We start from the raw sequence: 13,511 nt of genomic DNA on the forward strand, positions 1-13,511 counted from the left end.
CATTCGTTTTTGATTATTGTTATATCATCTCTGATTTAAATAAGGATTTATTCGATAACAGACGTAACAATTGGTTGAATGGAATTTCATTTTCTTTTTTTCACTGCGAATTTCTTAGGGATCCATCCAATAATAAATTCAGTTAGGTGTGTGTGTGTGTGCAGTAAAACTTATCACGAGCCGATTTAATCTAAGGTGAAATTAACAGATCTCGACCCGAAAACAAATAAAGCTTATTCTACGTGAGGCGCCGCGGCGTTCTCCTGTTCCGTCTAAATATATATGCATAAAAAGTTACAGGGTTCTCTACGAATACATTCAAAAATGTGTTGTGGTTTCGTCTTCTCTGTCTGACACTGTTTGCCAGAATTAATCATCTAGTTGATTTTGGTTTCTCCACCCGGCTCAGATGGGATTCGTAAATAGATTTTGTTGATTTTTTTTTCATGTTCAATACTGAGTACATAGAAACTTTCTATATCTTGCCAATTTATTTTGTCCTGAACTTTGCTCGTCTGTAAGCATGTTGGACAGAACTTCATTGCTGTGTTTTATTCCTTTTCCAGAGCCCATCGAATACTAGCTGCTGCTGACCTACTAAATATCTATATTATAAAAAGCGTATTCAAAAAATAACCCTATGTCTTTGTTGTTGTTCTCGAATTGTTCCATTTGATGGAACGTTTGGTATTTTGTTTTTTTTTTTGCTTCCTAAAATTAGATGAAAAAATATTTATTCGGAAAAGGTGCCTTGCGTTTTGCACTTTCTGTAGTTGCTAGTTGGTAGTATATTCTGCTATAGAATCCGATAACGCTGTCGTTTCAATTATTATACACAGATTTCTTTCTCTTGAGACCTGTTCATTGTGGTACGAATACTCTAGGAATGTAATCCTAGAATCCAATATAAAGCTCAAATTCAGGTATGGACTAGTGCTGTTTCTATTCCAAAAAGTGTTGATTCCAAAATGAATACCTCCAATCTCTCTAAGAAAAACAAATCCTTCTTTAAAAATAGGGTATTAGGCGTGTCCGCGCAGAGAAATTAATGTTTTATCCCTGTTGAGTGAACTACTGCGTCCATTGATTTGAACTATTGTGGTATGCCCAATTATTTTTTATTGCGCTTCAAGCTTGCCTACAGCTTATTGAGAAAGGCGGAGCTCAATGGTAGCTGTAGCGAGATAAGTTCCAATCAGGAATAACTTTCCTTTCCTTACGCTCTCGGCATCACAAAAGCGACAGAATCATCTTGTACGAAACCTAAATTCCGAAGATGTGCGGACAGTGTCCTGTTATATGACCAGTGAATGTGCTGAAGTCTTTCACGTTTCACGTACGCGTATGCGAGAAGGTTATCGTAATTTCCTTGTCTGCAAGCAACCGAACAGGACGCTGAAGCAAAGTTTGGTTGCCATAAAGACGCGTTCAAAAACTGTCCAACAAGGTTTTGACGAAGTACGAAGTATACATTTGAATGGATAACGAAACGTATGTGAAGATCTATTTTGGACAGCTCCGCGATAGGAATCCTATCCGCGTTGACGGCATTGAGCTTCGTATTACGAAATGGGGGAGCAGGCATGACAATATGGGGTCCAGAAGAAATTAACACACTTTTAAAATAAAAATTATGAATGAAAATTATTTTTCCCAAATCAAATTAGTACTCTATGTAAAATAAAATCACGTTTGTTTGCAAGTAATGAAAAAATATCATACAAAAATTGTGCCTAAAGGTAACTTAATATTATAATGGTAAATTTTGGTGGAAATATCTAAAAACTCATAGAAAATAGTTTAAATTAGGGTCAAAACAACGTACTTCTAGTAGGTAAATAACACCAAGGAAAAATTTTAAAAATTTAAAACTGCCTTAAGGCCGACTAATCTGATAGAGAATAGTTGGCTTCATACAAACTAATGTCGTATCCAGATGCCGACACCATTCTACCGTCAACGCGAATAAGGCCACTGCCAGAGGAGATGTTCCCAGCAAATGTAAGTTCGTTTTCGCTGATAAACTTTCCAGGAAGTTTCCGATTTGGCAAGGGATTTGCAGGACACAGCACCAAACCAAGTTACAATAAGACAATGGACTCGAAAATATATAGAGAAGAGTGCCTGCAGAAACGTCTCCTACCGTTTATTACGGCTCACAAAGGTTCGGTGAAGTTTTGGGCAGATTTGGTAAGCTACCACCACATCCGAGAGGTGCTCCAGCAATACCATGACAATTGGGGTGATTATATAATTTATTTGCCCCCGATTCCACCCAATCCAAAAATATTAGGTAATTGTGAAGCGGAAATTCAAGAAGGGCGCCAAAGTGACTCGGGATGCTGCAGACATGAAATGATCGTGGAAAAAAATGGCCGCTGAGGTTGACCAACAGAGAATCCTAACATTGATGGAGGGTATCCGAAGAAAAGTACGAATATTCATCAAAACTCTAACGGAATATGTTTTTTAATATGTATATTTTCTGAAACAATAAATTATCTGCTTTTTGATATAAAAACATTTTTTGTACTTCTAACCAATCCCGAGATAAAACTGATTTTGTGATTCTGGGTTCTAAATGAATCAAGCGTTTTATACGATGGGTATGAATGAATTGTGGGCTCAAAACACATTGTCAGGAACCTTAATTCTTTGTTTGACCACTTCCTCACAAAAAACTGGTAACGGAGGTAACTCATCATGCAAAAAGTTTGTGCTATTGAAAAAGTGTCGGCACAGTTGCTATATTAACAAGACACTGCTATCGCGAGCACTTCATAAACCTACCATAACCGACACAACGAAGAACAATACAAATATTCGAGCTAAGACATGCCTTCCAGACAATTTGTCTGAGGAAAACCTTCGGAGACACATTCAGCTAAGACTGCCAAGAAACAGCAGCAATAACTCACCGAGATCATCAACCAATTCGTTACACCGTCCGCATTTAGAATCCACTAAAAAGAAGAAGGATAAGAACAGAATAGCTACAATCTTTTCCTTGAGGCACCGATGCCGTCGAATTGACAGATATTGTAGTGTGAGCATTTGAGTCCTGGATATCCTAGGAAACTGCTTGAAATCGTCGTTCTCAACACGTTGGCGACGTGCACAGAAAGTGAACGCGGATTCTCGAAGAATCAATTCTGATTCCGAAACGATAGATTCATCACGGTAGATACCATCCTGTCAGTCGCCAAAGCAGTAAAAAAGCATTGAGGCGGAAAAAAGCGTCAAGCCCACCCCGGATCTTTAGGAGGAGGTAAAAGCGCCACGAATCAGATTATGATACGTACTGGTTCATGCTCAGCAGAGTAAGAAGAACCAATCGCCTTATGCATGACATCCTGAGACTGAGCGGAGTTTGTACGAAGACATAGGTACGTGTATGTCCTGCCAAGAATGAGGAGCTGAGTTTCTGCTAGGAACGGAATCTCATGCAGCCCGTATGATGTGGGACCCGACATGGTCATTACGGACCGCTCTTTTCCCTTCGACCATCGGCAATTTCTCGAAACGGTCCAACAGAAAACCAAATTGATCACATCGGCATCAACCGAAAGTGGAGAAGGAGTCTTCTTGATATCCGCAACAAGCGCATTGCCGACATTGCATCTGAACACCATCTTGATCGTGTTGAACGATGTGAGAAGATCGTCGGATGCCGATACAACGTCCCAGGCTGAAGAATCCAGAGTTGAGAAGGACATGCTTCGTTCAACTTCAATCCCGAACCTCGAAACTTCCAACCAATGGAACTGATCAAGAACAATGGAAGATCCTCAAGAATAGCTTTGTTACTACCGTAAATGGTAATAAGACATTTCTCACTGCCTTAGTGGAGTTTGGACGAATGCCGCTAAAAGACCGAGCAGGTAAACTTTTGACATGGAATGTATTGTATGTGGCTCAGCAGGGGAGGCTTACTCAACTAGATAGGAAACCACTCGCCTCAAGCTAGAAGTCCTGGGAATGAGCGAAGTCCGTTGGTGGAACACTAGAGAACGCAAGACATTACATTGGCAAATGTAAAGCTCAAGATCAGCTCAAGCGTTAGGTTTGACACTTCGATAAGCTCTTTCGAGTCTCGAACAGTGATGACCAATAGAACCCGCAATTTACAGTTATGATAGTGCATCGATCATCCGCGTCAAATCTGAAACCCCGTCGTTGGTGAAAATCTATGTGGCTATCACAAACATGAAGTCCAACAAGCGCCAGTAATTGACTGATCAAACCCTATCAATAGAGATGTAGCATCAACTCTTCAGCGATATCTGGGAAACTGTGCATTTCCAGGCCAACTGAATGCAGGGCATCTTGGTTTAAATTCCCAAGAGAAAAAAAAGATATTGCTGTGTATGAATCTAAAAGTACTCTCAACCAGAACAGGAAGAAAAATGACGCTATTTTAGAGAATAGCAAGCCGAGTTCCGTGCCATTTGATCATGCGAGGATCACATACCTACTCTTCGGATCATATCAAACCAAGTCAACGAGTTCCAGGATTTTGACGTGGGACTACTTCTAACCGGAATATATGGGGGGTAAAATAGAAACCTAACCACAGAACAAGCAGGAAAAAATGAAAGATTTCGAGTGCTTATAACTCGAACATTTCTTAATAGATCGGAAAGTTGTTTGCATCAATTGATAGGAAATATTTCTAGGCAATTGAATAACTGTAAAATGTCAAGCGCTATCTAAGCGCTCTAACTGCTTGATTGGCCCTATTTAGGGATTTCCCCAACACAAAAACCAAGCCACCTTACATTGCATGGCGTTTGTTCAAATTTTTCACTTACACAGCACATATGTTGAATTCAATTGAATTCGAACATTGTTTCATTAAGTCAATAATTTAATCAATACAAACAAATTATTACTAAGCCAATGGTAGTCGCACGTCAACCTTGCGGTTATATCATATATATAACCCACCCTTTTTTTTTCTATAAGAATACATTGATTCTGAAAAAGCCTTTGTCCGACTCAATCGAGAAAATATTTTGGCCACACCCTTGCGTAGGAAGGGGGTCCTAGAGAAGCTCGGTCATCCCATCGGAGCTCATAATGAGACATGCTTGTGAAAAATGCTGCACCACGATGTCTTGTCGGAACCTATACGCGTTACTGCTGTAGTGAGAAAAGAATGAATATTATCACTCTTTCTTATCCTCATGGATAATATCCTAACTGAAGATATTTATAGTTGACCAAATCAATTTATTTTATTGACCAATTACGATGGAATTTTTAACCATAAAACATCTAAACAATCTTGACCTGACCGACGACGTTTTCTTATTCGCTCAGCGAGGAGCTGATATGCAGGGTAAGCTTGATGACCAAGTCGAAAATATATCCACACGGGCCAGGTAGACTCGGTGTGCCTTCGTAGATCTCCGGAATATTTGGAGCTCAAGCCAGATCCCACTACGTACGAACACCCGTATATGTCACTCAAACGTCAAATACATTCTACTGTACGGCTGATAAACTTGTCGTGTCTCTGCAGGTTCGTTAATCGTTCATGACACAGAAAAAGAGCAAACTCAGAGGCTCCTCACAAGGAAACTCAGATGCGGATAACAAGGCTGCTGACAATAAGTAAGATATCCCTCTTCATGTAGAAATATTTCTAATATGAATAAAAAAAAAATTTTTTAACTGCGAGTTTTTCTTTAGGTATGTTTTGCTGTGCACATACCTTATAACGATTCCAATTGCAAGAAAACATGGGTCCATTACCGTTACAACCAAACCCCAACAACTCCGGTAATGGCACTGAACTACTAGCTAGTGAAATTGAACGGAATAATTTGTAAAAAAGTTCAGTCAAAGGCACAAAGCTGTTATCCTTCACAATAACGCTCGACCACACACTGAACAAACAGTTGTTTATTCAAGCCGATGCAGCGCGGATCCTGAATCGTAGAAGAAACCGACAATCAGCATCGAATTCTATAGCATGATATTTGACCTCAAAAAGATATAACAGGACTAACAGTATTTACAACAACACAATCAAATGTGCAACTAAAATTAAACCTTATCTTCTGTTTTACAGAATTCCTACGACAACATTTGCCTCGTCACAATTCATCTTCCCGAGCGGTTTGTTCTTTGATGTTTATCTGCCAAATGTTCAATTTTTGGGTTTATTTACTGTATTAGTGATTATCATGTTATTATGGAATATAATCTGTTTCTATCAAGCTTGTTTCGTTTTTTTTCTGTGTGTTTACCTATTTGTCTCTTAATATAAATCCATAGCGTTTATCTTAGATCTATAATACATCTATGCATTGAGTGTCAGTATTTTTTGGTTTCTGGCTTGCATTCTCCAACAGTTGTACTGATCCATTCGAGCATATTCACCTCACTCCCATACCCTATACGGCGAAAAATAGGCGGTGGTGAGTCCTACTTTACACTTAAAATATGTGTTGCTACAAACACAAGTTTACCTTTATAAATGTACAAAATATTCGGTAAAAATGATGGAAGGTTTATCACCTGTCCAAAAGATACACTTCAACAGAAACAGAACAATTATCAGACAAAAGCGCTTCAATTTTACTATTGAGCTCCGATATTGAAGGAATATAACCAATAATGTAACATACGTGAAAACACGATGTGATGGGGCGATATTAGATTGCAACATCATACTAATAAGATTCCCAGTTTACTTGTGTGTAGAATATCTTGATTCATGTTACGTGTACGTGTGCCACAACTCAGACCACAATAGGCTGTCAACAGAACAGTCTGAAGGTAACATCAAGCGGAAGTGAAAGCGTATTCACGATTTGTCCTGCGCGAAAGTGTCACAAAAAGATCATGATGTCTATGCAAAACTTTGGCACGATTGTCATCATTTTCGTGAAAATGCGAACCATTTCTCCGGAAAAGTTCTAAATGACATAATGGAACACCCTATAAGCCGTGGTTAGAATGTCTGGGTAACCCGTTAAACGGGATTTAGCGCGTGAAAAGGATGAACAGTTATATTATGCATCCGGAAACTGCCAGGAACTGATGGCATACACAGGGTACGGAAATCCAATCAAAATTCGCGGTTCGTCTGATCTAGGCGATTGTCGAAGATGACTTATGTATCGAGTAGTAGTGCTCAAAAAAATTGAATACACATTTTGAGCAAAAAAAAATGAAAAATAGTCTTCAAGACGTATTGAAGAAGAACTGCAAAATTTTAGCGTTTGTTCTCGTCGTACATTCTAATATTTTTAAAAATCTCGAATAGAAAAAAAATCGAACTCTGGTTGATTATGGATCGAACCGTAACGTCACTATCGTCGTCAAATACTCATTATTACTGTCAACTTTGTGATCTGTGAAGATGAAATTTGTGCAAGTTGGTATTTTTTACATAAAAATTTCAGTGGGTTTTCTAATATTTCGCACATAGTTGAAATCACTCATCTCCAGCACAATTATTCCGATCTGATATTCACTGTACGTGTGTGTTTATGCAATTGCTTGGAAACGGTTTCACTTCAAATACATACACTCCTCTTCTATGCTGATTCGTTACTAGATAGTAGTTGTTCTACGTTGATCTATTATATTAAATACTATCGTTTGCTCTCTCTCTTGTCGGAAGTTCCTTGCATCATTTGTCTCAACAGTATTGGATTACAAGCGAGTTAATTTTTCCTGCATATATTAGAAGCATTGTAGACCTTGTTTCATTTAATTTTTCGTTTGTCTAGATGTATGTATGGGTAAGTAGGTTATATTCTCCCCAATCTTGTGTTATAGCAAACTATAGATTTATCTTTCTGTATATTGCCAGTTAGAACATATTTTTCACGTTTACTTCTGCCAGGATTTGAAATGCAACTCAACAATCGTTCTCTTACTTCATATCTAGAAGGTTTTTCATCAAATTATGCTGAAATGTGGACTATTTTAAATATTTCAGCAACCAAACAATTAACACATTTTTTTCGAATTCTGCACTTATCCAACATTTTCAACAAAAGTTCGTGCCCTAGTTGTAGCTCACTTTCGATGTGCCGATAAAATCAACCTATCGTAACACAACATATAATAAATACACGGTTTTTTCCACTATCACTTTCGACCCGCGCACACACCCCTGCTTACTCCCTTAATTTATGCCAATCGGCAATCTGTCGACGGGGAGAATTGCACACCTCCTTCCAATGATTCAATGCCGAACCGGTACTCCGTGGACCGCCCAGCTCAAGGCGTCCGATGACTTCATTCTTCGTAACCCGATCCCAGTCTAGCAGCATCAGTTCGAGGGAAACACCCTCCAGCACGGCCCCGGTCCCCTCGGTGGATGGGATGTCGAACGCGAAGCTTTCGTTGAACACCGGACTCAGTGTTCTCTTCTTCACGTGAGTTTTCTTCTTAGCGATCCGTTGTCCATTGTAGAGCAGATAGATCTTGACGTATGGGTCGGCCAATCCGGTGACATCCATTCGGGGTAAGTTGCGAGCCTTCAGCAAAACAACTGTGAGTCGGGCAGCAGCCGGCTGCCAGCAGAGTGATATCAGCAGTTCTCCACGGCCTTGGGCACGAATCTTCAAGCTTCTGGGTTGAATCTCCCGGCTGAGAGCTACCTGTTGGCTTTCGATTTGCTGCAGATCTATTCCGCTCAGTGGGCAAACAACTTCACCAATAACGTCATCTCGGCTGTACCGATCGAAGCTGAGCACAACGAAGTGCAGCGACATTCCGGCCAGCTCGGTCAGGGTCAGTCCGTAGAAAGTGAAATCCTCATGGTACACCGGGTTCCGTGTGTTGCGAACGACCCTGGAAATGGAAACGAATCGAGTTAAATCGTTGATCCAAAAAGGTTAATTATGTCAGCCATTTAGTTCATTAAAATTTTCAAAATAGTTACGTAATGACCCTGTCATCACCAAGCAGGTTAATTTTCATACCATTTGATTTAATCCGGTCATCAGAAGTTGGATCAATGCTTATTTATTACACTGAGTATCAATAATTTTTAAATACTAAATAATATATAACCAAGTCTCGACTAAAGGGTGGAACGACCATAAAGTGGTTAACTTCCACGTAGTATTAATCCCAAAATCGATTATTTGGAAAAAAAAATGGAAACCCCAATTTTTGTTGGCACAGGCGTGAAGAATGATGTGCCTACTTTGTGTTCAGGCACACTCTCTTCAGTTGTCAAAATGGCATCCACGCAAGAGGAACGGCGTTTCAAAATTATGCACGCGCAACAAGAATTCCCGCTTATGTCGCATAATCAGTTAGCGAAAAAGCTCAATGTGCCTCAAACGACGGTGTCTCAACTGCCCAAATATGCATGGTTGACATGGATAGTAACTAACATAAAAATTAGCATATGTAGCTTGCTACAATATGTTGAAATTCCTATTTAATACACTATTGACTTTGTGACGTGACAACACTTTGTGGATCCTGTTTTTTTTTCGCACAGATCTTTTTGTCACGGCTCAAAATGCATGCCGATTTTTTTTTCTTTGGTTCTTGTGTGGTTTTGTTTTTTGAAAAACCTTAAATACTGAAATATACGTTCATCTGTTGTTGACAAATCATAGAACAAAGTTCGTTTCTATGTTTTTAAACGGAATTGAAAATACAACAATAATGGTCAACAGTCAGAAACCGCAAAAAGCCAGGTGTTTTTTTTTATCCAAAATATATATTTTTATTAAGGCTCATATGGCGTCAGCCTAACGGGGCCGGGAGTTCAATATTTCGACATTGTTTGCTTACAACTATGTTAGTAATATGTAACCGATTACTCGCGGTTGGCTCGAGGTTAGTATTACAAGTGTTCTGATAATTGGTATGTTGCAGTCTTCGATGCTCTGTACGTGTGCCCGATACGGGATACTTCCTATTGGGATGCAGCTGACCATTAATCAGCAACGCCCCCCTAGTCTGTACCCCATATCTAGCGTGGTGCGTCTTTCTCGGCTCGAGGAATCCAGGATAGAATGGTCACTAGCCGGCGCAATCATCAGCTCGTGTAGAGTTGTCATGAGCGATACAACCTATGGCTCTTGTTGAATGATCAGTGGACTGCACAACCTATGGCCCGTATATCTGTAAAGAGAGTGTGTATGTATTGCCGCGACTAAGTAAAAGTTTATCGTTTGGATAGGAGGGATATGAAACGGGGACACAACGAAGGAAACATCATTAAACGTTGACATCGGCGTTTCTGAGGAACAGGTATAGATGAAGCAGATGATCAGGATCACGGCTACCAGGTGTTGTCATGTCCCAAAGGTATTTGTTTGGCAGCAAGAGGATTTTGTTGTAAAATATACTCCAACCGATGATTCTTATAGAAAAATTTCTCAATTTTACATTGATAACGTTTACTTTGCGGAAATCGTGGGACTGGGTAGTTTTCAAGTGAGTTATCTCCAGGATTCACACTCAAGCAATTTACCTGCGAGATTAACAAACGGTGAAGATGCATTCAGTGCTCTACGAGGTGTAGTCAAACAACCTATGTTACTCAAGCATATTCATAAAGTAGTGAACAAATATTAAATGTATATTTAGGTTTGCCCAGAAGGGATACCGGAAGTCATAGATGTTCATAAAAAATCTGGGCATATGGCCAAATAAATCCATTAGACGTGAGGTTTCTGCATCATAAAATTAATACCGATGTTAAATGTCGGCTTACGAACCAAATTCTTTTAAAGTATGCTACAGTTGAGACCAATATAAGTGATGGCGCAATGTTTTCGAACACCTATGGTGAGACTTTTGGTAACAAAACGTGTTGCAAGCGTTTTCTAATCATTTGAAACTTAAGGCCGCTATAGAGCAGAAGAGATAATAACATGAAGGAAGTTGTTGTACAAGAGTCAGACGGTTTGTTAATAGCCCCAAAACAGAAAAAAATCACAGAACATGAGAGTCATTCGAGAAATACATAGTGTATCAATAAAGTTTCTGGACTGCTAGTAAAAATGGGCTTTTGAACAATTTATTTAAATATTTGCTAATAAAATTCAAAGTAGTTTTCTCTAGCTGTAATACCCTTTTTTTGAATAGTGATTCAAATACGTATTCTTGCTCAATTTGAAAAATTGGCGTTCCACGCTTCAGTTGAAGCGTTCAAATGGTTGCAATGTCGCTAAAAATGTCGTTCCAGTGATGATTTAAGACACAGACGCAATTTAAAGTCAAATATTGACGCACAATCAAAGATTTGTTGCTCGTCGCATTATCGTGTCGAAGAGTCCAACTTTCTTGAGTGTGAAATTCAGTGCGAAGCCGGAGTATTCTAGTCATCAAGCTCTGAGCTAACATTCTCCAATACCCATGCAGATCTGTGGAATAAACTCTTTGTCTGCGAGTAAACAACAACAAACCCAACAGTACATCCCTGGCTCTTACTTTGCTATAAAGCGCTGAGTTCCCAGTTGTGAAACAATAACGCGAGAGAAGTACTTGTGAGAGTCAGTTAGAATTTGTTTTGTTTTTTGCTTTGTTTTTTTTGTCATGTCTGTAAATAGACAGAGAGGAGAATAAAAAAAAACATTGTTGTTCAGTTTTTGTGCAGTATAAGTAATTGTTAAGACATGTTCCTGAATGTAAAATAAAAAATGTAGTTTGATATTTGTAAGAATAAATGTATTTTGTGCTGTGAAATCTGTGAAGTTTATTCAACCACCAAGTGGAAGCAATCAGGGAACCCCAGAGGAATAGTTGGAATTGCTGTACAATTGCCACCATCAGTGTTGTACCACCCACCACCCGCTGGAATACGGGTTTATAAGGAGGATATTGGTTGGAATACCACATTTTGGTCCTTCGAACCGGATCCAACGAATCAGAACCAAGGATTTGACCATTATAACGTCACCAACAACCATCACTACACAGCACAAATCACAAAAAGGAACAATTGCAATCGTTTGGACACCCACCGGCAGTTATTTTTGTTCAGGTTAGTTAGAGCAAATAATACCTATATGTCCAGCGAAGCTCGCACCATAGTTCGGTACTAACACTAGTTCATTTCCGGAATTCACGTTTTCGAGAACGGGATCGTTAACGAGGATTGAAAATCAACAATCGCAATTGTTGGATTGAGCGCTACATGAACATCCACTTATACATATCTGGAACCAACATTTTGATTGATCCACCACCCACTAAGTTCACCATAAGGAGGCCAGCCACCCTGCATCGCTGTTTTATTGAGTGCTGCATACGAAGAGGAAGTTCATCTGAAATTTTGCCTGGGTGAGTGCATTAGAATAGTATATGCGCCGAAGCTAGGCAAGATTAATACACGTTTTAAAATAAATTTGTATCCTCTTCGATTCATTCATACAACCCACTTCCCTGCACATCAATGAGTGTATTGGTCTACAAGTAAACATATACTGGTTCATTGGTTAATTGTTGCAATTGGGCAATTTCTACTGGTTCATTGATTGGCGCGACGATTAGTTCTCCGGGTGAGTTGGAACTGTATATGTCCACCGAAGTTATTTTACGGAATATTACATAAAATACCCCACCTCTTCGCTAAAACACCTGCCCCATCGGAGTACAAAGTAAAAATTGCTTGGCGATTACAATCTCATCGCTAGACTGTTCGCACATCACATTGGGTGCATCGGTTTACGTTGTAAGGTAAACTACACTAGTATATGCCTAGCGGAGCTAGGACTTCGATCGATATCTACCAACACGTTCAATCCTTTTCAACAACGGTGCCGATAACGTTCCATCAACATGCCGCCAGTAATATCCGCTGCTAAGAAGGCTCCTTCGCTGAAGCTGCTCATAGCGAGGTTGAACGATGTCCAGGCTTCTTTCAACGACATCTGGCGTTTCGTGGAATACTACGAAGAAAATGCAACTGTTACAGATGTTGACATTCGGTTAGAGAAGGTAGATGAGCTATGGGAGAAGTTTTGTGATACATTGGTAGAGATTAGGGCACATGAAGATTATCTCGCGGATGAGGAATCGTACGATAAGGACCGACAGGAATTTAGTGATAGGTATTATCGAGCCAAATCATTCCTCGTAGATAAATCTAAGAAGCTGCAGGGTCCAATGGGGCTGGAACAGTCTGTTCGAATGAACGATTCAGTGGTTTATGGTGTTGATCGCGTGCGTCTCCCTCAAATAAGTTTACCTTCATTCAATGGGGACATAGATGAGTGGCTGAGTTTCCGAGATCTATTCACTTCACTCATCCACCATAAAACGGAGTTACCAGAGGTGGAGAAGTTCCACTACCTCAAGGGTTGTCTTCAGGGGGAACCGAAAAGCCTGATAGATCCGCTGAAAATTACAAGGGCCAATTATCAAATTGCCTGGGATATGTTGTTGAAGCGTTTTGATAACAGTAAACAGTTGAGGAAACGTCAAGTACAATCGCTATTTAAGCTTCCAACATTAACCAAGGAATCAGTCAGCGAACTTCACATCTTGTTAGAGGGATTCGAGAGGGTCGTGAAAAA

At 39.6% G+C, this 13,511-nt stretch overlaps 1 protein-coding gene across 2 annotated transcripts in view; it reads right to left on the minus strand.

The window, feature by feature from the left end:
- Positions 1-1,257: 1,257 nt before the first annotated feature.
- Positions 1,258-13,511, minus strand: part of LOC129775000 (synaptotagmin-4) — a 61,757-nt gene continuing 49,503 nt past the window's right edge. For both annotated transcript variants that reach the window (XM_055779137.1, XM_055779135.1), the window contains exon 3: positions 1,258-8,817. In XM_055779137.1, the coding sequence (XP_055635112.1) occupies positions 8,139-8,817 (679 nt within the window). In that variant the 3' untranslated portion in view covers positions 1,258-8,138. The remainder of the gene's footprint in view (positions 8,818-13,511) is intronic.

Source organism: Toxorhynchites rutilus, chromosome 3, assembly GCF_029784135.1.
Source record: "Toxorhynchites rutilus septentrionalis strain SRP chromosome 3, ASM2978413v1, whole genome shotgun sequence".
NCBI lineage: Eukaryota > Metazoa > Arthropoda > Insecta > Diptera > Culicidae > Toxorhynchites > Toxorhynchites rutilus.